Source organism: Equus quagga, chromosome 2 (genome assembly GCF_021613505.1).
Source record: "Equus quagga isolate Etosha38 chromosome 2, UCLA_HA_Equagga_1.0, whole genome shotgun sequence".
Taxonomy (NCBI): domain Eukaryota; kingdom Metazoa; phylum Chordata; class Mammalia; order Perissodactyla; family Equidae; genus Equus; species Equus quagga.
This window is the reverse complement of record NC_060268.1, coordinates 29,323,247-29,349,280: the sequence shown is the minus strand read 5'-3', so window position 1 is coordinate 29,349,280 and position 26,034 is coordinate 29,323,247. Positions and strand designations below refer to the sequence as shown.

The following is a 26,034-nucleotide window of genomic DNA, read 5'->3' as shown; positions in this document are numbered from 1 at the left end:
TCATTATCTCCAAGCAATGTGTAATCACAATGCTAGCCTCTTTCGTGAGCCTTTAATTAGGCATTCAATTGTTCTTTGAGGCTGGAATCATTCAGTAAAATTGGATCTCATGGTCCTGTGCCTACTGCCACAATCTTTTCACTGTAAAATGTCTTCCATGCCAGAGGCAATCTTTGTGGAATCCTATATCCATAAACTGTACACTTTCTAAGTCCTAGGATAGTGACCCTGGCAGAAAGATGGAAGCAGAGAAGGAAAACTCATATCTAGAATAGAAGTCAATTCAATAAAGACAAATCACTGCCACTTCTGTGAAGGAATTTATCTGATGTAATTACTTACCCCTGAATGGCAAGTTTTCAACATCAATCTCTTCTGCTCACAGGTAAAGTTTTAAAAGTAATTGTGGCAGTAGTGAGAAAAACCTAATGAAAGGGAGTCCAATGCTTGGGCACATGCATAGTCTAAATTCCAGTTCCGTAACTGTTTCATGCATGTGTCCATTACATAAGCATGGCATTGATACAGAGCAAAAATTGGCTGGCCTTTCCCCAGATCTTGATTGCCTTCTCTGTGGAGGATGGTGCTCGGTGGGCATTGATGTAAGAACTAAGATCCATAAATTTTGTGCTCATTCACCTAGGTCTGTTCTCATTTTTTTTTCCTTGATACCTCCTTTCTCTGTTTTTCCAATGTTGTTCTGCTATGGCCCCTAATAAGCCAATCAAACCATTTTCCACCATCCAGGAATTCATGTTTATTTTTACCTAAGGCCAATTCCCCATCCAAAGTTGATAATCAAGTAAATGTTCAAGGCTATTCCCACTAAAAGGATCTCTCCTCACCAGTGTTATATTTGGTCACCTTGAATGGGTCTGTAATGTAGCAGTAGCCCATTTGTTGGCATACATCAAAATGTAGTAAGGTACAATCTGCGAACCAAAACTGAACTTTCTTCTTCTGTCAACTGGTCACAGCAAACCTAGTAGGAGCCCCTAAACTTGAGCTGTAGGAAAATTGTGTATGTAGCAGAAGTAGATGATGTGGGAGCCAGGAATAATTGCTCATACAGATTTCTGGTGCCTTTAGACCTGCTTCAGCCTAATCTCAGATGCACCAGTTACAACTTATGATGGTTTGGTGCCCTGATTGATAAAAATTGTGATTTGTTAAATTATGGGAAGTCTTAGTAACATAGTCATTTGTTAACCCATGGTCAGGAACTCAGTTCTGAATAAGGGGGCCCAAGAGCATCCTAGGAACTGCTTTTCAGGCAGTCGGGAATGCTCTGCTGGAGAATGCAGCATTTTCCTTCAGAACCCTAAGAGTTAGCATTGCACTCATCTATTTGGCCTTGCTAGAGAATCCACGTAATGTAACTTACTTCTCATGAATACCTCCATTTAACTGGATTTCCTTGTTCATAAAACCCTAGTGGCAGGGAAGTTTGCACTGAAGAATGGACTTGGTTCAGGAAAACTAGTAATCCTGGGAGTCACCGAACAACTAGTCAGAATAAAATTCACAGTATTCTCTTGTGATAGAAGGGAAGTGAACATAAAACTGGGCCAAACAGTAAGTACAACTTACTATTCTTCCAATTTAAAATTTTTTTAAAAAATTGTATTGTCTTTTACACATACAGTAAAAAGCATTCTATTGGTTGAAGTGTGAACAATACATTTTTCCACCCACAGAAGGTCTAATGTATTTATATTTTATGAGTAAATCACATTGTGCTACTGGCTTCAAAGCCAATAACCCTTTATCCTAAAATAAGTTTAAATTTTAAGAATTAAGGAGGAAAGGAAGTCAAAAGGACAACTAAAACACAATGGAAGGAAGAGAAGATTAAAATTGCTAAAATTCATTATGCTTTTCATTATCACCATTAACCCTTAATTCATGTTACTCAATCCTTCCCACTGGTTAAAATGATTCGCTTTAACATCACAGAGATTCCATAGATAAATATCTAGAAACAAAGCTTCAGTGTTAACAATACTGTAAGTTTAGCTTGTTTCCAGAAAAAGTACATTTCTATGACTGCAGAAATGTGGCCAGGCTTCAGAGATTGACACTTCAGTTTTGACATGGCTGCCTTCACTTCTTTGTTCCTTAGGGTGTAGATAACTGGGTTTAAAATGTGAGTAAAGATGGTGTAGAACACAGCAAGGACTTTGTCAATTGAATAACTGCTGGAGGGCCACACATAGATGAAGATTCATGGTCCAAAGAATAGTGTGACCACTGTGATGTGAGCAGTCAATGTGGAGCGGGCCTTTGCCATGCTAGCAGATGAGTGATTCTTAACTGTGATAAGTATAACGGTAGAGGAGAGAACCAAGAGGAGGAAGGAACTCATAGAAAGAAAGCCACTGTCTGCAACTATTTGTAGGCTGAAAACATAAATGTCTATTCAGGCCAACTTGGTCACTAGAGGGATATCACAGAAAAAACTGTCTACCTAATTCAGACCACATAAGGGCAAGCTAACAGTAAATGCCAACTGGCTAGTAGTGTGAACGTAGCCTACTAACCAGGAAATGAGGATGAGAACAATACATGCACGGCAGCTCATGATTGTCATATAGCGGAGCTGTTTGCATATAGCAACATAAAGGTCATAAGACATGGAACACAAGGGACACCATTTCACTGACAGTGAAAAGGTGAACAAAGAAGATATGGGCCAGGAAGGCATCAAAAGAAATTGCCTTGCACCCAACCAGAAAGTCTGCAATCATCTTTGGAGTAGCAAAAGGGGCAACACACATATCCATAAAAGAGAGTTTTGTGAGCAGAAAGTACATGGGAGCGTGAAGGCGGGAATCTGAAGTCACAGTGAGGATGATGAGAAAGTTGCCCAGCAGTATTGCTAGGTAAAGTAGTGAAAATATGACAAATAAGAAAGATTAGAGTTCCTGGGAATTAGGGAGTCACAGCAACAACAATTTGGCCACTCAAGAATGATTTGTTTGATTCATTGATTTTGGAAGTGACTTATCTTCAGTTGATAGCTGAAGTTATCAGATGTTAGCACAAGGCTAATCTTCCTCAAGCCAAAAAAAAAGAAAAGAAAAAAGAGGAAGATTTGCAATGGTTGTTAGCTCAGGGCAAGTCTTCCTCACACACACAAAAATATAGATAATTTAAGTTTCCACTGGCTTGCTAATCCATCTCTCCAAATGTCTCATTTGTATGAAACAACAGTTGAACTTTCCTGGAAATCAATGCTTGGGGTATTATATCATCGTTATGGTACTTAGCAAGTACTTACTATGGCGGTAAGCACTTAGTGCACGTGCCTACAAGTTAAATTTTTGTTACATTGACAAATATGGTCAGAGATAGAACAATAATTGCCTTAAGGACTTGTGGTCTATTCGAAGTAATAAAAACAAAAACACAATTACGTCTTCAGTTTAAAGACCACAAGTTTGAATTGAAAGCTAGAACAAAAAGAATATACTCTTCCTGGCATGAATTCAGAGATGCAGTGATGACAGTGACAGATCTGTGACTGATAAGGGACTGAATCAATTGTGTTCACTTTCCTTCTCCTATTTGTTCCATGATTTGGTAGAATGCTTCTGGAATTTCACTTAAATTTTGAGAAAAATAAGTATGGAGTATATTTTCCAATTACAAATATCTGTGCTTTCTGTGACCACTTTGAAATTTAAACACTCAAATGAAATTAAACAAAATCACTGACTATTCAGATATTCTGCATCATTTTCAACTGATGGTAGGTTTATTATCAGAAGTGTAAAGACAGTCTATATGTAAGCGCTATGATATTTCTCCCAGAGGGTAGAAGAATACTCTCGTAATTTGAACTATGGACTTGGTGATATTTATTGATGTGTTATTTGTTTCAAAGCCAGTTCAGCAAAACTCAGTGCTATAATTTATACTACACAATTCTAGGTATTCAAAATTTAGGATAAAATATAAATGTAATAAAAATAGATTTTGTAAACATTAATGCCTTATTTATGAAGGTGGAATTTTTACAGCCTATTTATAGGAAATAAGCTATTAGTTGAAATAATTATGAACTATAACTCATCAACGTAGTCTTCATTCAGCCTGTCATGTCAAAGCAGATTCTCTTTTTAACTCAGAGAATGCTAAATTGTTCTCTATGCTACCCCAATCAAGACAGACATGTTAGCCAATCTTCTTCAATATGGAGCTGATTTTAAAATGCTACAAGATACTTTTTTTTTTTTTTTTTGCTGAGGAAGATTCACCGTGAGCTAACATCTCTGCCAATCTTCCTCTATTTTGTATGTAGGTTGCCACCACAGCATGACTACTGATGAGTAGTGTAGGTATACTCCCCGGAACTGAAGTCAGGCCACTGAAGTGGAGTGTGCCAAACTTAACTACTAGGCCACAGGGCCAGCCCCCAAGATACTTTTTTTTTAACAATGCCTATATAAGGGAAAAACACTACTTAGGAATTTTAATGTATGTAATTTCTATTTCAGGGAAGGTAAAGTGAGACACAGCATATTGGAACTGGTATCATAATCTGAGAATCTACATTGCATTTACCAACTTTAGATCACCAGATTCAGGTGTTCTAATAGTGAAAGAAATTGTGATAGAAACACACTAGTACCTATCATACATCTGAATTTCAAAGAACAAGAAGTAAGGATTTGTGCTACTTCCTCACATTGTCTAAAAGACTTGCTTGGAACCCACATGTCGATTCCTTAGTTTCTTCATGGCTTCCTTTACATCTTTATTCCTCAGTGTGTAAATCATGGGATTGAGGAAAGGAGTGAAGACAGTAAAACACACAGAGATAAATTTATCAATTGGGAAGCTTTCAAAGGGCCAAATATAGATGAAGATTAATGGACCAAAGAAGAGAACCACAACAGTGATATGGGCAGACAGGGTGGAAAGTGCCTTGGACATCCCACCAGAAGCTTGGTGATGGACAGTAACAAGGATGATGGTATAAGAAATAAGCAAAAAGAGGAAACAGATGAGTGAGAGCAGACCACTGTTGACGAGCACCAGGATCTCTAAAACATATGTGTCTAAACAGGCAAGTTTGAGCACAAGAGGAAGGTCATAGAAAAAGTTGTCTACCTTGTTGGGTCCACAGAAAGGAAGATTGACTGTGAATGCCAGGTAACTGGCTGAGTGCAGGATGCCAATGGTCCAGGAGGCCACCACCAGAACAGTGCACACTCTTCAGCTCATGATGGTCATGTAGTGCAGAGGTTTGCATATAGCAATGTATCTATCATAGGCCATGGCAACAAGAAGTACCATCTCACTACCCCCAAAAACATGCAAGCAAAATACTTGTGACATGCATCCCTGAAAGGTGATGGTCTTGTGTTCACTGAGGAAGTCTGCAATCATCTTGGGAGTGGCAAATGTAGCCTGACACATGTCAATGAAGGAGAGATTGCTAAGAAGAAAGTACATTGGAGAATGCAAACGAGAGTCTGTAATTACTACGAGGATGATAAAGATGTTTCCCAACATTGCAGCTCCATAAAACACAGAGAAGATAAAGAAAAGGGAGAGTTGGAGTTCTCGAGAGCTAGAGAGACCCAATAAAATGAAGTCAGTAACGACTGACGTATTGCTCCATCCATTAACTAAATCTGGGCTGCTAAAGTTATCTAGAGGGAAGAAAAATAATGAAAATAGATAAGGAAAAGTCCTTTACCATTTTGATAATGAAATAAATGCTTGAGTTCTGATAACTATAAAAATAATGTGACAAGGCTACAAGACACTGATTATTTACATTATTATTAGGAACTGATATTTTCCTTGCAATTACTTACATAATTATATAAATTGTTCTTTACTTTTGCATTTGGCTTGGCATGGTCGATAATAGATCGATAGAAAGCTAGATTTATCTAACTAACAGATGTCAATACGGAAAGAAGGAAGAAGTTGAGTGTTTGCCATTGTAGTCTATCATGTTTGTGTAGAAGTGTGCAAGATCTTGGGCTGGCCCAGTAGTGCAGCGGTTAAGTTCACACATTCCACTTTTCAGCAGCCCGGGGGTTCACCAGTTCGGATCCCTGGTGCAGACATGGCACCACTTGGCACACCATGCTGTGGTAGGCGTCCCACATATAAAGTAGAAGAAGAGGGGCATGGATGTTAGCTCAGGGCCAGGCTTCCTCAGCAAAAAGAGGAGGACTGGCGGTAGTTAGCTCAGGGGTAATCTTCCTCAAAAAAAAAAAAAAAAGAAGTGTGCAAGATCTCAATAGTACTTTGAAAGTCATATATACTGTACTTACACATTCGAATTACAGATAGCAGAAAATGAGCCTGGTGCCTTTTACAGAATCTTGAAGGGAGAAGAAATTTAGGACAAGTGTAAAGAGATGGAAATCAGCCCAGTCACGTTGGTAAAAGACATCAGAGAAATGAGTGAGATGTGGCCATGTAGTTATCTGCAGTAATAAAAAGAGAGAATTTAATTTTCAACAAGTTAAACTAGTGTGAACAACAGATTGCATTCACTTTTCTATGTTAAAACAATCAAGTTGTATAGCAGTGAGTTACATGATGTAGCAATGAAAAAGTGTCTTCCTAAAAACTCAGAAGCATACATTCTTTTTAGTCAAAAATGATTCTCTTCCTCTCTTTACTCTTCCCAATATGGTTTGCCATTTACAGCAGTTGACTTAGATGTTATTTAATATGACCAGCTACCTGTTCTTCAAAAATAGGGACTGAACACAATTTCAATTAGCATGATATATTTCTAAATTAAATTTATATTTGCACTACTTATTTTTGATGATGATTTCTTAACCTCTTCTTTCTCTAATGAGGCTAATATCACAATAACAGAAGTGTTTTTCAAAAGCCCATTGAATAGGGCTCTTGAATATTTGATGTAATTGATTCATTCAACAAGTAAGATAGATTGTTTACTCTACACCATGAACTTTTATGGGCTCTGGAGACAAAGCAATGATTAAAAAAAAAACAAGGAAAAAAATCCCACCTTTGTGTAGCTTACATCCTAAGAGGGTGGAGGGGCTGGCAGAGGAAATTAAAAATATATAAGTAAACATATATATTATGCCAGCTAGTTATAAGTGCTATGGAGGAAATAAAGCAGAGCAAAAGGATACAGACTAAACAGATGGTCAGAAAAGGCCACACTAGACAGGTGACATTTCAGCAAAGACTGAGGGAAATTAAGAGCAAGCCTTGAGGAAATCTTCTTCAAATAAAGGGAATAGAAAGTACGTAAAATAACTTATTTAGGTGAGATAAGCATTATCTTGGGAAATATCAGTACAGTTTTAGCAGGTTTATCATAATTAAATGAATGGAATGTTAGCTTTTAACCTTATGAAATTAACACATGCACAGTTGGCTTTTCTGAACAGTATTCTACTTCACAGTCTTAAACACTTCAACAGTTTTAGGGAACTATAAATTCAGTCTTAAAATAAGGGTACATATTAAAAACTAGCTTTTTTATTTTCTAGAATGAAATGTGGATATAAACTTATTTCTAAATTCTGTATTTCCCTATATATCTGTATATATAGAATTTGAAAAGCAATTTTATATATTTTCATATAAATGCATGGTGCTAATTTTATCATTTAAAATAAAACTGAAATGATCTGTGATTTCCAGGAAGAATTCTTTAAAATGAACATCATGGGCAGATCTCAGAAGCTGGGAAGAGCTCCCTGTGTGTCTGTAGTCACATTTGTGAGAGTTGAGATATACTATTTATTTGTGGCAAGATTCTCCCTTATTGAGACCATTTAAAAAACATAAAAATTGCTGATTACTTTTTTTGTATTATTCCACAGAATTTTATGCTTGTTAAAACATCATCTTCCCATACTGTAGATATGCATGTGTAAGGCTTGACAAGAGTTTACACAATGATAAATATATTAAAGTTTCTAATCTTAAAACATTCCACTTTGTCTAAAATTAGTTTTATTGAATTGACTTAGTTTTATTCTATAAGCACAGGCAGAATTTCTCTAAAACCATGTTAAAAGTATTTTTTCCATATTAAGAGGTAATCATATTCCTCAGTCACAGCTGTGTCACCAGCCAGTCTTCACAGAAAGGCAAAGAGCAAAAATTTCCAGAAGAAGCCATAATATAAAGAACACATAATTTGAGAACAGATCTGGGTTTCACTCCTGGCTTTACTACTTACTCTTTGGGATAACATTTGTTCATTTATTCCAAATTATTGAGCATCTACTATGATTATGTGCCCAGCATTCTGTAGACCTGGGAATACAATGATTAAAACAGGTAGAATTCTGGGCTGGCCCAGTGGTGTAGTGGTTAACTTTGCATACTCTGCTTCAGGGGTCGGGGGTTCAGAGGCTCAGATCCTGGATGTGAACCTACCAATGCTCATCGAGCCATGCTGTGGCGGCATCCCACATAGAATAGAAAAAGACTGTCACAGATGTTATCTCAACACACAGATTCTAGCTCAGTGACAATCTTCTTCAAGCAAAAGCAGGAAGATTGCCAACGGATGTCAGCTTAAGGCCAATTTTCCTCACACACACACAAAAAAGGAGAATTCGTGTCCTCATGCAACTCACCATGACCCTCTGAACTTTTGATTCCTTGTTTGATATAGCATACATTTGAAACAGCTGTGTAAACTATGAAATTATAAATAAATATCAGTTGTGTTAGCATATCATTATAATTAAAAATCACATAGTAAAGTTTTACTTCCATTCAGATAAAGCCAATCTGAATGGGAAAATATCTGCTTCTGACAAAATTAGCAATCTGTGAAACTTTAAAACACCAAAAATAAGATTAAAATAAAATATGTTTGAAATATTTTTTCTCTAATTTATTGAAACAAGGAAATGGAAATATGACAAAAAGTAAAGCAGATACCAAAAAGAAGTCAGATAGGATTCTTTCAGTTCTCTGTGTTTTCACCTGTAGCTATTTCTGGTCTTTGGAGTTCTTTATCTCTAACCTGTTAAGGGAAGAAAGTATGGTAAACCAGAGCTAGATTTATGTTCCCAATGGTTATCACTATGAAAGAGAAGAGAACATTCTTTGATATTTCATTATGAAATCTACTTCAGATTTAGAATATAGACTTAAGCAGTGCCCTGTCTTGGACATCAGGGTATCCCAGGCATAATCTTTCCTTGGTCACAGACTTTGAAAAGCAAGCAACTGTTGGTCTCTACCTAAAATAGAGATAAACTGAATGTGAAACCAGCCTTCCACTTAAACAGAAAAGGGAAATTCATATGTAATACTTTCTTGATTCAGAAATTGATTTTTCTGAGCCAGGTGGGTCAACTAAAAGCATTCCAGTCAAGATTAAAGAGAGAAGTAAACTTTACAAGGCAAGAGGTCAAATTGTAGAAGCCTCTCCTTTAGGTCAAACTCTAGATTACTCAGATCAGATTCAGAAACATAATAGTTTAAAGGTTTTTGTGATGGTAACGGAGATGTGAGACATGAAAAGTATCAATCAAAAACATGAAAGAGAAAGAAGATATCTTGTCAATAAAGATAACTATATTTATATGAGTAAATTGGTTTCTTGCCTCTGTGTACATAATTAAACTGGATAAAAGGTTTTTGTCATGAATGACTTGATTTATCTGCCTTGTGTTGATATGTGACTACTGATTACATAAATATATATGTAACTCTGATGCAAGAGAGTGTAAAAGAAGAGAAGCTAGAAAAGGTCTTCAATAAGAAAAAAGATTAAATTATAGCATTCTATGTTTGTAAAATGCTGGGAAGAAAGAGCTTCTGCCGATCATAACAGTCGGTGTTTTGTTAGTCAGCTTCATACAAAGCACTGTGCTGAACACTTCATCCATTAACTCATTTATGCCTACAACAGTGCTGCAAAGGAATACTATTATTAGTAGTAGAAGAAGTCAAATCTTAGTAGTAAAGTCAGTGTCACAGGACACACTGTTATTCAACAGGGTTTTGCATATTCAAAAAACATGTACTTAACCACCATATACCGCTTAATTAAAGACCCGATCACTGTGAACCTGTATCTGAGGAAGTCTATCTAGTCATTAAAATGACAATTTTGCCCCATTCTATTCTCTACCATCATCTCTGTTTTTTCAAAACTATACATCAATATGCTCACCTTTACTTGGGTTTCTCACTCTATCACCTGTGTTAGCAGTGACAATAATCAGACACGGCGTGATATTTTGTCAGACTTTAGAATCTCATGTATGAAATCCAAATTCTCATGCCCGAGAACCCAAGTCACCCTAATTCTAGTAATACTTTTAGCCCAGAATCCCTTTAACTCTCTGAGTGATAACATCTATATTTAATTTTTTGCATAATGTGATTATGTTCTGCATACCACTTTTGAGAGAAATTCCAGAGGAGCAATAACAGGCTGAAGAAGAGAAACCCCTAAAATCCATTGTTTGTTTTTATTTTTAAAAGAGTGAGTCACAAGAGCTCGTAAAACAAATATTTAAATACCAAACCACAAGCCCAAAAATCTCAGATAACCAATCCTGTGGATTGCAACAGCCAATTAAAGAACTTCCTTTGTGAGGTGAGATAATCTTGCTGTGGGAGTTATTAACGCAATTTTGGTTGCTTTTCCCAAAAACAAGATGGTAAGAACTTTTAAATCATTTTCCTTTAATTGCAAGTGAGGCATACGTGACAAGCGGTGAATGTAGATGCAGAAGCTTGCGGCTACATTTACTCTTATTTAATGATTTGTTTCCATACATGTGCCTTCCTTTCCATTACTTAAGGTGACTATGCCCATAAGCATATGCCCAGATGCTCAAAGCCTGAAGGAAATCATATCAGAAGAAATGTAAATCTGGCAGCAGACCTAAGAGAATTATAATTTTGCTTTCTCTAATCCTTCTTCCTTTTCATGAAAATATTTATGATTAAGTTTTTCAAACTCCATACCACATAATATGCTACTAAAAAATCCAGTATTCTAATTGTCATGCTTGGTACCTGACCATAAATTAGAATCAGAAAAAAAGCTTAGCTGGAGTTAAGTGGGTAACACCGCTTAGATATACACATAGCTTTCTTTTGGCTGTTGTGAAAAGACATCTCAGAGTAGCAGAAGGAGAAAGGTCTACGGAGAAGAGCAGGTGACAGAGAGAAAGCAGTTAATGTTGAGACACAGAGAGAGCACCCAGAACGTTTGGGGAGCCTAATCAAAGAGACCAGGCTTCTCTGCGTTCTCTTCTAATAGACAAAAGAGAGATAGACATCTTCTCTTTAACATTTCACAGACATTTCAATTCTTCTGTTTCCAAACCGGTGTTTACTTTACTCTGCCTCACTCCAGCTAATGGCTTTTCCATTGACCCAGCATTTTCAGCCAGAAACTTAGCTCCTTCCTTTTCCCCACTCCCTTTCCAAATCCTGCTTTGTTTTCCTCCAAATATTCCCAATTTATCAAGTTATATCCATTTAACTCTCCTAAGTGTTCATTATCTTTCTTCTTAAGTGTTTCAAAGGTCCCTCCTTGAACCATTGAATTTTTCCAATCTATTCCTCCAGAGTGATCTTTAAAAGTAAAATAAAATCACTGTGAATCAAACAACTTTAAAATGGTGAACATGTTCCATTGCTCTAGAAGTAAAATCCAGTCACCTTGCTGAGTCCTTGTCAGGTTACATTTTACCCACTAACCTTCAACTTCATCTCTTCTTACTGTTTTCTCAGGGACTGAACTCCCGCTTTCTTTTCCTGGAACACTCCACTGCTTTCCACTTCAGGGAGTTTTTCCTTCTCTTTATTCTATCAAATATTTTTTACTTTGGCTCTTCACATGCCATACCCTTCTCATTTCTCAGATATCAGATGCAAGGTCATTACACAGAGAAGCTTTTTCTGGGCAACTTACCCTTTCCCTGTACTCCTAATTTTTATTTTTTTCATCTCATGACATTATTTGCTCCATAAGACTTATTACGTTTTAAATTTTTTATTTATTTGTTTGTTTACATATTGGTGCTTGTTTCTTCTTTCCTCCTCTCCAATCCCAAGACTGTAGGCTCCATCGGTGCAATGATTGAGTCTCTCAGCATCATTATTGTATCCCCAGTAATTGGTACAGAATCTAGCAAATGGTATGTACTCAAATGATAGTATTGATTCAGTCAATAGTTGATTGTATAAGTGACCACGAAGGGGTTATTTTCTACTTTTAAGAAATGTTATAAAGCTTTGTCTATTTGAGAATGTTATATAAATTGGACTATACGTTTTTACTTTACATTGTCTTTTTTTACCCAACATAATTATGAGATTCATCTCAAGTTACTGCATAAATCAATAGTTGGTTCCTTTTTATTGCTGAGTCGTATTCTACACTGCCTCTGGACTTAGCCATGTGTCTTGTTTTGTCCAACTGGATAACAGCACAAAAATGTTTCACATTGGAGATACCCTTTCTTGCCACTATTGAAATCCTGAGGCCGCCATGTGAATGAGCCCACGCTAGTTTGCTGGGAATAAGAAGCAATAGTGTGCTGCAAATATTAAAGAACTGATTCTGGGTAGGGGTAGGGAGGCACAGAGAAAGCTTGACTTACAGTTTTTCCCAGTGTCTGCGGTGTAAATGCTCCTACTGTGGTTGGTTTTAAGCCACCAACAGTCTAGCAACCACCTTACAAACTCCCTAATAATTTAATATTTGGCTCCTAAGGGCTGGAATAAGCCAGCTCTAGCCATACGTCTAGAACCTCATGGCAAAATAGGAGCTAACTTCCTTTACAGAACATTTTTATTTTAGAGTTGCCTTTTTATAAGATTATTTTATTGAGGTCATACTGGTTTATAACATGTGTAAATTTCAGGTGTACATTATTATATTTCAGATTCTTTACAGACTACATTGTGTTCACTACCAAAAATCTAGTTTCCATCTGTTCACCGTGTATATGTGCCCATTTTTCCCTTTCGCCCAACCCCTACCTGTTTCTCCTCCGGTAACCACCAATCTATTCTTCTTATTTCTGTGTTTGTTTGTTCATCCTCACATATGAAGCTATTATATGGTATTTGTCTTTCTCTGTCTGACTTATTTTCCTTAGCACAATACCCTCCAGGTCCGTACCTATTGTCACAAATGGCATGATTTTGTCTTTTTTACGGCTGAGTAGTTTTCCATTGCATATATGTACCATATCTTCTTTATCCATTAATCTGTTGATGGGCACTTAGATTGCTTTCAAGTCTTGGCTATTGTGAACAATGCTGCAGTGAACATAGGGATGCATGTATCTTTTCAAATTAGTGTTTTTATGTTCTTGGAGAAATACTGAGAAGTATGGTATTTCTGTTTTTAATTTTTTGAGAAATCTCTATACTCTTTACCAAAGTGGCCGTATCAGCTGCCATTTACACCAGCAGGGTATAAGGGTCCCCTTTTCTCTACATCATATTTCTTGTCTTCTTAATGATAGTCGTTCTGATGGGTGTGAGGTGATATCTCATTGTATTTTTTTTTCTATTAAGTAGTTTTTTTATTGAGGTTATGATAGTTAACAACATTGTGAAATTTCAGTGGTACATTATTATTAGTCAGTCATCTTATAGGTGTGCCCCTTCACCCTTTGTGTCCACCCCCTACCCTTTTCCCCCTGATAACAACTAAATACTTCTCTTTGTCCATGTGTTTATCTTCCACATATGAGGGGAATCAAACAGTGTTTGTCTTTCTCTACCTGGCTTATTTAGCTTAATATAATACCCACAAGGTCCATCCATGTTGTTGTGAATGGGACGATTTTGTCATTTTTTATGGCTGAGTAGTATTCCATTGTGTGTGTGTGTGTGTGTGTGTGTGTAGAGATAGAATTTAGTTACCACTTCTACTTGCTGCCACTGGTGGGAGGGAGAAGGAGCTGTGTAATCTGTGCCCACCAGAATCCCTGCCATTGGCTCTTCCTGACTGAGCCTGGGCCACTCCTTGGGATCACAGTTGTCCTGTTGGGACTCCCAACAATTGTGGGAACAATCACATAGGGGCTCTGGGTTGCTGCTGCCTGCTCCCACAGACCCACAAAGACATGATTAGGTGTCTTAGCAGTGTTATGGGCTTTTGAGGCAGCCAGGAGCTTGTTTGCCCAGACTCACAGCTCTGCTGCCATCCGGTACTAGGTTGTACCAGATGTTGTGCTTGTTGATTGTGGTCTCTCCAATGAGTCTGAGCCTGTGCCACTCCCTGGGACTGTGATGGGGTTGTGGGCTCTCCCACTGGTGAAGAGAGAGATCACCCAAGGGCTCAGGGCTGCTGTCACTTGTTTCCACAGTCCCACCAGTTGTATTGCCCCTTTGGGGCTGCTTTGCTATGGTGGACATTTGCGGTAGCCAGGGGCAAGTTCACCCGGCCTGGAGATACACCACCATCTGTTCCTAGGTTGCACCAGCCTTTGAGCTTGGTGGATATGGCCTCCCCAATGGGATGGAGCCCAATTCTCTCCCTGAGGCCATGGTGGGACTGTAGAGTTTCCCACTGGACCTAGGACTGATCAAGCTAGGGCTCAAGGTTGTCCCCACCCACTCCCATGGTCCCACTGGATCTCACTTTCCCCATCAGGGCTGCAGCAGAGCTATGGGCATTTAAAGCAGCTGGCAATTTGCTCAGCCAGCTGTGCCACATCAGCTCTCAAGTCGCATCAGCCTTTGTGCTTGGCGGATGGGGCCTTCCTACCAGGTCTGAGTGCAAGTCATGTCCTGGGGCTGCAGAAGGACTGTGGATTTTCCCACTGGTCCAAAGAGCAATCATGGGGGGCTCACAGCTATTTCCATAGTCACACCGAGGCACTTGCCCACCCTTGGGGCCACAGTGGTACTATGAGAGCTTCAGCCAGGAGAGAGTCACTCATGGCTACTGGGCTGCCTGGGTGCTGGAGAGTTCTCACCTACCTTCACTTCCTCCCCGGTGGTAGTTCATTCACATTCTGATGTATAGCAGCACGAGTCTCTCAGGTGTCCTGAGGTGCTGTGGAGTATCCTCCATTGATCAGTCAATGTCCATTTAGTTCTAGTTTGAAGGGGGAGAGACAAAGAAAACTTCTCACTCTGCCATGTAGCTGACATCACCTCTCTCTCATTGTAGTTTTGATTTGCATTCCCCTAATAATTAGTGATTTTGAACACTTTTTCATGTTCCTGTTGGCTGTCTGTATACCTTCTTTAGAAAATGTCTATTCATATCCCCTTCCCATTCTTTGATTGGGTTGTTTGGCTTTTTGTTGTTGAGTTGTATGAGTTCTTTACATATTTTGGAAATTAACTCCTTGTCAGATATATGATTTGCAAATATTTTATCCCAGTTGTTACGTTGTCTTTTCATTTTGTGGATGGTTTCCTTTGCCATGCAGAATCTTTTTAGTTTGATGCAGTCACATTTGTTTGTTTTTTGTTTTCCTTGCCTGATGAGACATGGTATTCAAACACATATTTCTAAGACCTATGTCAAGAGCATACTGCCTATGTTTTCTTCAAGAAGTTTTATGATTTCAGATCTTACATTTAAGTCTTCAATCCATTTTTATTTAATTCTGTGTATGGTATAAGATAATGGTCTACTTTCATTCTTTTGCATATGGCTGTCCAGGTTTCCCAACACTATGTATTGAAAATACTTTCCTTCCTCCATTGTACATTCTTGTCTCCTTTGTTGTAGATTAGCTGTCCACAGACATGTATTTTTACTTTCAGGCTTTCATTTCTGTTCCATGAATCTGCATGTCTATTTCTTGTGCCAGTACCATGCTGTTTTGATTCCTATAGCTTTGTAGTATCCTTTGAATTCAGGGAGTGTGATACCTCCAGCTTTGTTTTTTTTTTCTCAGAATTGCTTTGGGTATTCAGGATCTTTTCTTGATCCATATAAATTTTTGGATTCTTTGTTTTATTTCTGTGAAGAGTTTCCTTGGGATTCTGATTGGGATTGCATTGAATATGTAGTTTGCTTTGCCTAATATGGATATTTTAACTATGCTTATTCTTCTAACCCAGGAGCATGAACTATCTTTCCATTTCTTTATGTCTTTTTCAATTTACTTCAATAATGTCTTATAGTTTTCAGTGTACAGGTCTTTCACCTCCTTGGTTAAATTTATTCCTACATATTTTTTTTCTTTGAGGAAGATTAGCGCTGAGCTAACATCTGCCACCAATCCTCCTCTTTTTTGCTGAGGATGACTGGCCCTGAGCTAACATCTTTGCCCATTTTCCTCTACTTTAATGTGGGATGCCTACCACAGCATGGCTTGACAAGCAGTGCATAGGTCAGCACCCAGGATCTGAACCAGTGAACCCTGGGCCGCCAAAGTGGAATGTGCGAACTTAACCACTATGCCACTGGGCCAGCCCCTTCATTCCTACGTATTTTATGCTGCTTGTTGCACTTGTAAATGAGATTGTACTTTTGATTTCTCTTTCTGCTAGTTCATTATTAGTGTATAGAAATGCACCTGATTTTTTTATGCTGATTTTGTATCCTGCAACTTTACTGTATTCATTAATTATTTGTAATAGTTTTTGGTGGATTTCTTAGGTTTTTCTACATATAGAATCATGTCATCCACAAATTGTAACAATTTTACTTCTTCTTTTCCAATTTGGATGGCTTTTACTTCTTTTTCTTGGTTAATTTCTCTGGCTAAAACTTCCAGTAGTATGTTGAATAAGAGTGATGGGAGTGGGCCTTGTCTTGTTCCTGTTCTTAGAGGAATGACTTTCAGTTTTTCACCGTTGAGTATAATGTTGGCTGTGGGTTTGTCATATATGGCTTTTTTATGTTGAGATACTTTCCTTCTATACCAGTTTTATTCAGAGTTTTTATCATAGCTGGATGTTGGATCATGTAAAATGCTTTCCCTACATCTATTGAGGTGATCATGTGACTTTTAGTCTTCATTTTGTTAATGTGGTTTATCACATTGATTAATTTGTGGATGTTGAATCATGCCTGCATCTTTGGAATAAATCCCACTTGCTTGTGGTATATGATCCTATTAATGTATAGCTGTATTTAATTTGCTAACATTTTGTTGAGGAATTTTACATCTATTTTCATCAGCAACATTGGTCTGTGTTTTTCATTTTTTGTGTTGTCCTGGTTTTTCTATAAGGGCAATTTTGGCCTCATAAAATGAGGCAGAAAGCATCCCAAATTCTTCAGTTTTTTGGAAGTGTTTGATAAGGATAGGTATTAAATCTTCTTTGAATGTTTGGTAGAATTCACTAGAGAAGGGGTCTGGCCTTGATGAGGAGTCTGGATTAGATTCTAACAATCCTTCCATTATAAAGTGCTCTCTAGCCCTCCCTTCATCTGGGATGCTTCTCTTCCTTGTAAATTTATCAAAGCATCAAATGATCCCTAGTTGTTTTTTTATAGCTGTATAGCATTCTTTGTTATGTATGTAATAATAGTTATTATATTATATATTATATATAACATATAATATATTATGTTATATAAAATATATATTATAAATATTTCAGGAGTCTATATTGATGGACACTTCCTATATTTAGATTTTTGGTCAATATTTTGTTCTTCAAATCAATGCTTGCAATAAATATTATGTACATATGTTGTTTTACATGTGTGAGGGTTTCTCTGTAAGATAAAATACTGGAAGCACAATCATCAATTCAAAGTTTAAAATTTTAATAGATATTGAAAATTCGCCTCCTTATAGTCTACCAAATTAGAGATTTAATAACATGTTTGAGGTTTTCTGTTTTCTCAAAGTCTTATTTGATAAACACATTTACTATCAAACTTTTAGATCCTTGTCAATCATGTAGGTGAGCAAAGGAAATTCACTTATACTTGTGTTTTCTTATATGATTGTTTTAGCATTTATTCATATATTCAAGGGTGACTTGCATTACATTAATAATAAACTGCCTGTTCATATACTTTGCTAATTTTTCTACCAACTTGTTTGGCATATACTTATTGACTTGTAAGAGCTCTTTACAAATGTAAGATATTACCCCTACAGATAATACTAATTTTCATCTAATTTTTCTTTTGTCTTTATTTGTGATTGGCTTATAAAAAAAAAAAACAAGAACTCTGTGGAAAATTATGTAGTCAGATTTTTCACCTTTTTTTTTAATTTTGTGACTTTTGGATTTTTTTGTCAAACTTAATGTGATAGGTTATGGCCATGCCTGGTCACTAAAAACCCAAATAGACACAATGGTGAAGTATGAATTAAAAAGTGGAAAAATGTATCACTGGCACTATAAAGAATTGACCAAATCAAACAGTCACTTTTAAATTCTAATTTGCCTCCTCCTCCTTCCGCTACTTTCCCTACCTCTCCCTCCATTTCCCCCTTCCTCCTTTTACCCCGCCTATCTCTCAGTGTGAAACTACTGAGGATTAAGGCAGCAAAATGACTTGGGTTTTCAAGGGTACTTTCAACACCTCTCTATTTTCACCAGCAAGGCAGAGTTAAAAGGAAAAAATACTACCAACAATATCATGACTGCATTAATGTTTGTGGTATATTTAAAATATTTTTGGCAACATATGAAAATATATAATACATAGTCAAGTTTAAAAGATCATTATCACATTTGACATTGTACAAATGAAATTGACTAAAAGTTTGAAGTTTCAAGAAACCTTAGTTGAGTAGTATCATGCTGCAAAAAGACTATGTGTCTATATCCAAAACTTAACTTACATTAAGACTTAGCATGCAGAATTAATATCTATGCAAATAGCCACGAACCTATGTCTTACAGTATAATTAAAATGCTGAATCCAAAGTGATGACAGTTGCAGGCTTTCTGTTTTCTGTTAAACAATTCTTTTTCTCATTTTGGCTAGCAAATGAAACAGTAGTTAATAGATTTTTTAATTTTATTGTTAGATTACTTGAATTTTACTTTGCCTCTTCTGTTTTCCAAAAAGTATGAAGGCATTGGTCTCAGATTTGGTCCTCAGCTGCACATAATTTTTGTTACATTGTGCATTTGTATGCTTTAGGTACACACGGAATTAAATTTTCTCTGAATTTAAATATTTATCACCTGCCATATTTGCAAACAATTTCAGAGACATTTGCAATTTTCTATGGATAAGGTAGAATTCATTATAACCAATTCATCTTACTTAAAAATAAGTAGACCTGGAATATTGATATTTATGCTGCTGATAGCACTAAATATCTAGAAAAAGTTTTGTAATTTGTGATTGCACATCAAATAATCTAAAAGAAAACATAAAAAACTATTGTAACATAGAAGTAGACAGAGAAAAATCATAAATAATCAAATATATAACAACAAAATTGTGAATAATCAAAATATGCAATACACAAGGAAAAGATAAGAATCTCTAAATTCTTTATAAAATATTTGAGGAGTACTAAATATTTTCAAAAGAACTTGTATTTTAGAATTGTAAACAATGAAAAATTAGTTAACATTATATTTAAATACTAAACCAGGAACTAATTTTATGCAATTCCCTTGCACTTAGGACAAAAATCCAGTTCGATAACTCAATAAACCATATCATTACCAAAAATAATTGGCATGATGCTATGATCCAGTGAAGACTCTTCATTCCCATTCAGGATTATGTTCCCTCAAGGTGATCCCTAGATTTTCCAGGAGTTCACATGACGGTTTCTCAACTTTTGCATGGCTGATTTAACATCTTCATTCCTCAGAGAGTAGATGATGGGGTTCAACAGGGGTGTGCAAACAGTGTAGAACACAGAAAGGAACTTATCCACAGAAAGTCTGCTAAAAGGCCATATATAGAAATAAATGCAAGGCCCAAAGAAAAGAATCACCACCGTGATGTGGGCAGTTAATGTAGAAAGTGCCTTAACCGACCCACTGGAAGACCGGCGTCGCACAGTGATCAAAATGATGGCGTAGGAAATAATTAAAGCCAGAAAACAGCTCAATGATATCAAGCCACTGTTAGTTAGGGTCATGATTTCCATTTCATAAGTATCCATGCAAGCCAGCTCTATCACCAGGGGAAGGTCACAAAAGAAGCTGTCTACCTCATTGGGGCCACAGAAAGGCAGGTCCACTGTAAAAGCCAAGTGACTCACAGAATGAAGAATACCCACAGCCCAGGAAATCAACACAAAAATTATGCACAGTCTCCGATTCATAATTGTGCTGTAATGCAGGGGCTTACAGATGGCTATAAACCTGTCATATGCCATAGCTACGAGCAATATCATCTCACTCCCAACAAAACTATGAAGAAGGAATATCTGGGCCATGCAACCATCAAAAGAGATAGTCTTGTGCTCAATAAAGAAGTCCACAAGCATCTTGGGCGTGGCAAAGTTAGATTGGCAGATATCAATGAAAGAAAGGTTGCTGAGCAGGAAGTACATGGGAGAGTTCAAATGGGAATCGGAAGAAATAATCACAATAATCATAATGTTGCCCAACACTGATGTCACATACACTATAGAGAAGAGGGCAAAAAAAAAAAGCTGAAGTTCCCTAGAATTAGAGAGTCCCAGAAGCACAAACTCAGATACCACCGATTCATTTGTGTGAGCCATGTATCCAACCTACTGCCACCTAAGTAAAAGAAAATCAGGACAATATCACAAGGATTGGCACCATATCTAGTATATTTACAAAAGAAATACGATAAGCTTTCAATTAAAAGTCCATTTAATCTAATGAAACTACATAAATAACCAATTGACTAATATTTAACTCCCATGACTGCTGCAAAAAGTGGGAGAAGTATGAAATAAGAGAATTAGATATGAATCCTGTCATAATTAGGAACATAGGACACACATGTTAAAAATAAATTATAAAGTCAGAAACAAACAAATATATGTGATACACTAACATAATAAATATTACCAAGATGAAAGAAATTATGCCAAAGTGGTAAGGTTAAATGTCATGGAGTAAGTGTTATTTAAACTAAAATTTTTTAAAAGCTTGGAATTTGCTAGCCAAAACTGAAGGAAAAGACTATTTCAGAGAGGGAGAATAACAGGAATACAGATACAAAGGTGAAAATATGAAAGACATATTCAGGAAGCTGTTAGTTGAGTGGCCTGACTGGAGGAGGGCGTGCTAAGGAACAATGAAAATGAAGTTGGGAACGGTAAATTAGGAGCAAATTGTGGATGCCATTAGCCTTAAATGCAAGACTAAGCGGACTAGATCAATGTTCTTGAAACTGAGAATCATAAAGTGCTTGACAGTGTTTAAGAAGCTTGATAGAAGCAATTTGCTATAATATGGAAAGAGGAGGCAATGGTAGAACTGTGAAACTGTCTATGAAAATCAAGAATGAATGTTTCTTTCATCCTTTTAATAACAGTTAATCAGAATTCCCTTTCTGTCACATAAAGACCAATTATGAATGAGCTACCACTGTGTTTTCAGTCTCTTCTGATTCTACCTTTTTTTCTTTTCCTAAACACGCCTGACATACCTGGACTTATCATAATCTGTAACACCTTTCAGAAACCATCCTTTCAGAAATTTTCTATATGACAATATGTGGGGCATTTTGGACACACAATATATTTTCAAAAAGGAAAAGTTAAGTAGTGTATAAATCCCTTCTTGAATGTTTTTTGACTTTTTGCTTTACACATTGGGCACTATGTGGCCACTTCATCCCAGAGGAAAATCCCACATAACCTCCAGCAGTTCAAGAAACATTTTTGGCTGCGGTCCTGTGTAGCCAACAATACTCAATAAGTATTTATTTATAATTATACTAATTAAAGTTCTGTGCCTTGTAGTCTTCAGTGGTAGATATAACTAATATAATAAATATTTAAAACTGTAATGTAAAATTGTAGAGGTAACCATAAATTAACCAATTAAAAAATGTTTAAATTGTTACAGGCTTTCATTATGTAATTTTAACCCAGTTGTTGAAGCACTAAATCATACCCTTTCAAGGGCTTCCATCTTTGCATTTGAGTTATGATATCTAGATTTATGAAGAAAGCAGAAACTTAAGTTACTCAAGAATATAAACAGATCAGTGAGGTCTGAACTGACCTCAGTAGGAACTTCCATCATGGGATTCTCATCTCCATGCGGAAGATTTGGGTCAATGCTGGCATGTCTGTCTGATCATGTATTCACATGGGCAGGGGAGAGAAGCAGGCAAACAAACATTGAAAAAGAAAGAGATTCTGACTTCTCAGACTAAAAAAGATGCTAAAGAGCTAGACCTATTAATTTTAAAAAGATAAAATTTGATGCCACGAGAGACTTCTTATAGCATTCACTCCATTGTGTAAGTTTGTCAAACATTATGGTAATTTAGTAGGATAGCATTAAAGAGAGAAGGAGAGAGAGAGAAGAGAAAGGAGGAGGAGGCGGAGAGGGGAAAAGCACAATGGTTAACATGTTAAATAAAGTTAGTGGTATTAACACAATTTTTAAAGATCATCTTATGTTTGAAAACAAATCCAAATTTCCTATAAATTCCATCTTTCCAATATCTAATAAATAAGTTTAGTCAGTCTTCACTTTTCAAAATATAGGACACAACCAAAAAATCCTCTCCACACAGATTTTTTATGCTTTCTTAAGTAGAACACACAAGGTTCAACATTATATCTCATTTTCTTCTTAATAATTAAGATAGGTAGTCCTCAATACAGATAAATAACATTTGCCGTTAACTAGCTGTGGGACTGACCTTAGAAGACAGAACTAGATTATGTCCAAGGCTATTTTCGTCTCTAAAGTTCTAAGTGCAGAGGCAATTACATTATGGAAACGTGGAGTTTATAAAAGTCACTCAGAATTCCTTGGACTATGCACAGAGCATTCAGAAGCTTCTTCATTAATGAATCACTCAGTTTTTCATCTCGAATGTACTTCAGAGATAGAAATTTTTTCAGATCACAAAATACTTTTTAAGGGAATTGTCCAATCCCAGAGTAAGACTAAGTTTGATACAGAAAAGTTGATCTTACAGTAATATCCGTCTCTAAAAGGTCAATAAAACTCCAAAGCCATAAACATGCTTAATTTTTCTTTTCATAATTTTGTCTTATAATAGTTGATTACCTTTAAGCTCAGCAGCAAAAAGAATAAAAGATACCCTTATTGACCATTACTCCATTTTGTGTAGCTACTGCTTCATTCCAGGCAAATTTTGAGAGTCAGTAAATATTTGTTTAACAAATGGCTAAATATTCTCTGAATGGAAAGCATAAAAAGGGTCAGAGAAGGGACAAATAACGGTTAGATTGGACTTCCTTTTGTTCATCAGATACTGATCCTAATATTATCAGGGCTGCCTTAAACCAATGCAGTGGGAGAGTCAAGTCTAAAGAAGAGTGGAGAGCAGGAATTTGCCTCTTCCAGATGGAGTTTCCAATTTGACTGAGGTAACAGTAACGTCCCTTTTGCTATCTTCTAGTTGCTGATTTTGCATCTACAAGACAGTTTACTAAGTATTTGTATAGTCCAAACAATATGTTCAAATGCATGTATAATACTTACACTTTTAATAATATCTGCCAGTCTTTGAGTTCTTCCTTATTTTCTCCAAATTTGGTGCCTCACAGTTTGTTTCTAAGCTTCCTACCCTCTGCTATGAGTCTTCATGCCAAAAAATTTGCAATATACTCTTGAATTGATGCATTTTTGACTTGTTCCCTGCATTAAGTTGTGCAAAAGTGAGCCCCTCAGGTCTTGCCTTGAGGTAGTGAGGGCTCTGCTCCTCTTGCCTTCAACCATATTACTATATCCTCAGGTGAGGCAATATAAAGCCTTTCATCCTCATTCCAGGACACTGATTTCACTGGGGAAGTGAGAAATCACCCTTTAGAGATCTGATGTCACCCTCAGTAGAAATAATTATGTTTTACAAAGTAATATTTCCAGGAATGGAAAAGAAAAGAAAAAAGTTTTTTTTTCCCAACTGGTTGATATGTAGGAAAACAAAAGATTATTTGATTTTCACTGATTTCCAGTCAACAAAGTGATTTTTCAACCCCTAAATTTCTTCCAAAAGAACAGTCACACAAACTCACAAATGATGTAATTGGTTTCCTCCCATCACAAGTTGCCCACTACTGCCCAAGACAGTTTAATCTATGGTTAGAGTGCTCAAATGGTTCTACCACCTGCAGTTTTATAGAAAAAATCTATTGCAACTTCAGCATGATGGTTCTTCAAATATTTGAAGGTGTTCTTACTTCTTCTCCACGACAAATCTATTTCTCCCTGAAAATATATCAACAGTATTTTAAACTATATTTTCTGTAAGTTTTCTAGATTTACAAAAGTTGTGATGTAGATGTAAGTTTCAAATGGTCACCTTGAAAGAAGGAAATTGAAAATATGATTACCTGTCACATGTTAACTCTGTGTGTGTGTGTGTGTGTGTGTGTGTGTGTAAAATGTTCACATATTTAAGGATGTATGTACAATGGCACATATTGCAGTATTGACTGAAAGAGACAGATACTGGATAACACCTAAGTATCTATAAAGCTGAGAGTTAAGAAATATAGTATTTTGGTGCAACAGAATACATTCAATGATTAAAATTATTAAATTATTTTTGTAGATGAATATGTATAAAATTTAATAACATAATGTTGAAAAGAGTAATCTTGGTGAAATTAATATGTGCACGCTTTTACATACCAACAAAATATGGACATATTTATGAAAGGAAAGTTTAAAAATATCCATAGGAGTAATACAAATTCTAAACTGTGAGAAGGAAATATAAGGAAAGGGATCAAGAGCTGTATAAAAGACACTTAAACAGAATCAATAATATTGCAAATATTTTTAAAAGTCTAAAGGGCCAAATATAAATATTTACTATATACATAATGATACAGTTAGGAAAATTATTTTAAAATTTTATTCTCTATGCTTTTATATCTTGAATATTTGGTGTTAAAAGTAATTTTCAGAAAATTAGAAACAATACATTTTAATGATAAAAACTTCATAAAATTACAAAGAAAATATAATGAAATGGTTCCATCCACAATAAAAACAACAAAAAGATAAAACATAAAGTTTCTTTCTATTTCAAAATTTAAAAAGTCAATTAATTTTGATTAAATTAAAATTATATAAGAGAACTAGAAAAAAAATGGGGGAAATATTTTTTATAATCTTCGAGTTTGCAAGTCTTTTCTAAGCATGACATTTAAGCCATATTGGAAAAAGGATTTGTTGCTTTATAGCATAATCCTTTTTAGCTTTGGTATATCAAAGAAAAAGCACAATAAACATTAAATAAAAACGGCAAACTAAAAAATATATGCAACAAATCTGATCAACAATAGACTAATTCCTTATAAATCAAAATACTGTTAGAAATGAAAATAAATATCAGTAACCAAGTAAAAAAATAAGCAAAGGTACACACAAGCAGTTCAAAAGAGCAGAAATACTCTATAACAACTCTGCAACAAAAATGAGACCTTTTTCCCTTACCGATTGGAAAAGCTTCAAAATAATTAGAGGGAATTTGGAGGGAAATGTACTTTTATTCATTGTCAATGAGAGTCTAATTAGAAACATAATTTCATATTTGCTGAATATATTTAAAGCAAAAAACCCACGATATTCTTAGCTCAAAAGAGAAGACATAAAATGCTCGGTCAAAAAAAACTTTTCATTATTATTTAAAGAAATAAAAAATAAACAAAAAAGATAAAATTGAAAAACAAGGTTTTTATTGTCAGTTAAATTAGCAAAGATGGTAACGAAAAGTCATGCATATTCAGACATTGAAAAGGATTAGTAAATGTATAATTGAAGTCACAGAAAAACACAGAAGAAAGCTAAAGCAATAGTTGAAGAGATACTGGCAGAGAGTTTTCCAAAACTGAAGTAGATGTCAAGGGATAGAATCAAAAAGCTCTATACACCACTAGCAAAATAAATGCAGGATCATGGTACAGCCTAGAACTGCTGGAGCAGGAAGCACAAAATCCAAAAGTAGGTCAATGGGAATTACGCAGAGAGGTG

General features: G+C 36.0%; 2 protein-coding genes and 1 pseudogene across 2 annotated transcripts; all 3 read right to left on the bottom strand.

Annotated features, from left to right (window-relative positions):
• Positions 1–2,012: 2,012 nt before the first annotated feature.
• LOC124235087 (olfactory receptor 4K15-like) lies at positions 2,013–2,996 on the bottom strand (annotated as a pseudogene).
• Positions 2,997–4,695: 1,699 nt separating this feature from the next.
• Positions 4,696–14,379, bottom strand: LOC124235085 (olfactory receptor 4K1-like). The gene is given in 3 exon segments (XM_046652717.1): positions 4,696–5,660; positions 8,962–9,001; positions 14,155–14,379. Coding segments are annotated over 3 exon segments (1,230 nt in total).
• A 5,279-nt stretch (positions 14,380–19,658) lies between these two features.
• Positions 19,659–20,594, bottom strand: LOC124235974 (olfactory receptor 4K1). Its single transcript, XM_046654554.1, has one exon. The coding sequence runs from the start codon at positions 20,592–20,594 to the stop codon at positions 19,659–19,661; it is 936 nt and encodes a 311-aa protein (XP_046510510.1).
• Positions 20,595–26,034: the final 5,440 nt, after the last annotated feature.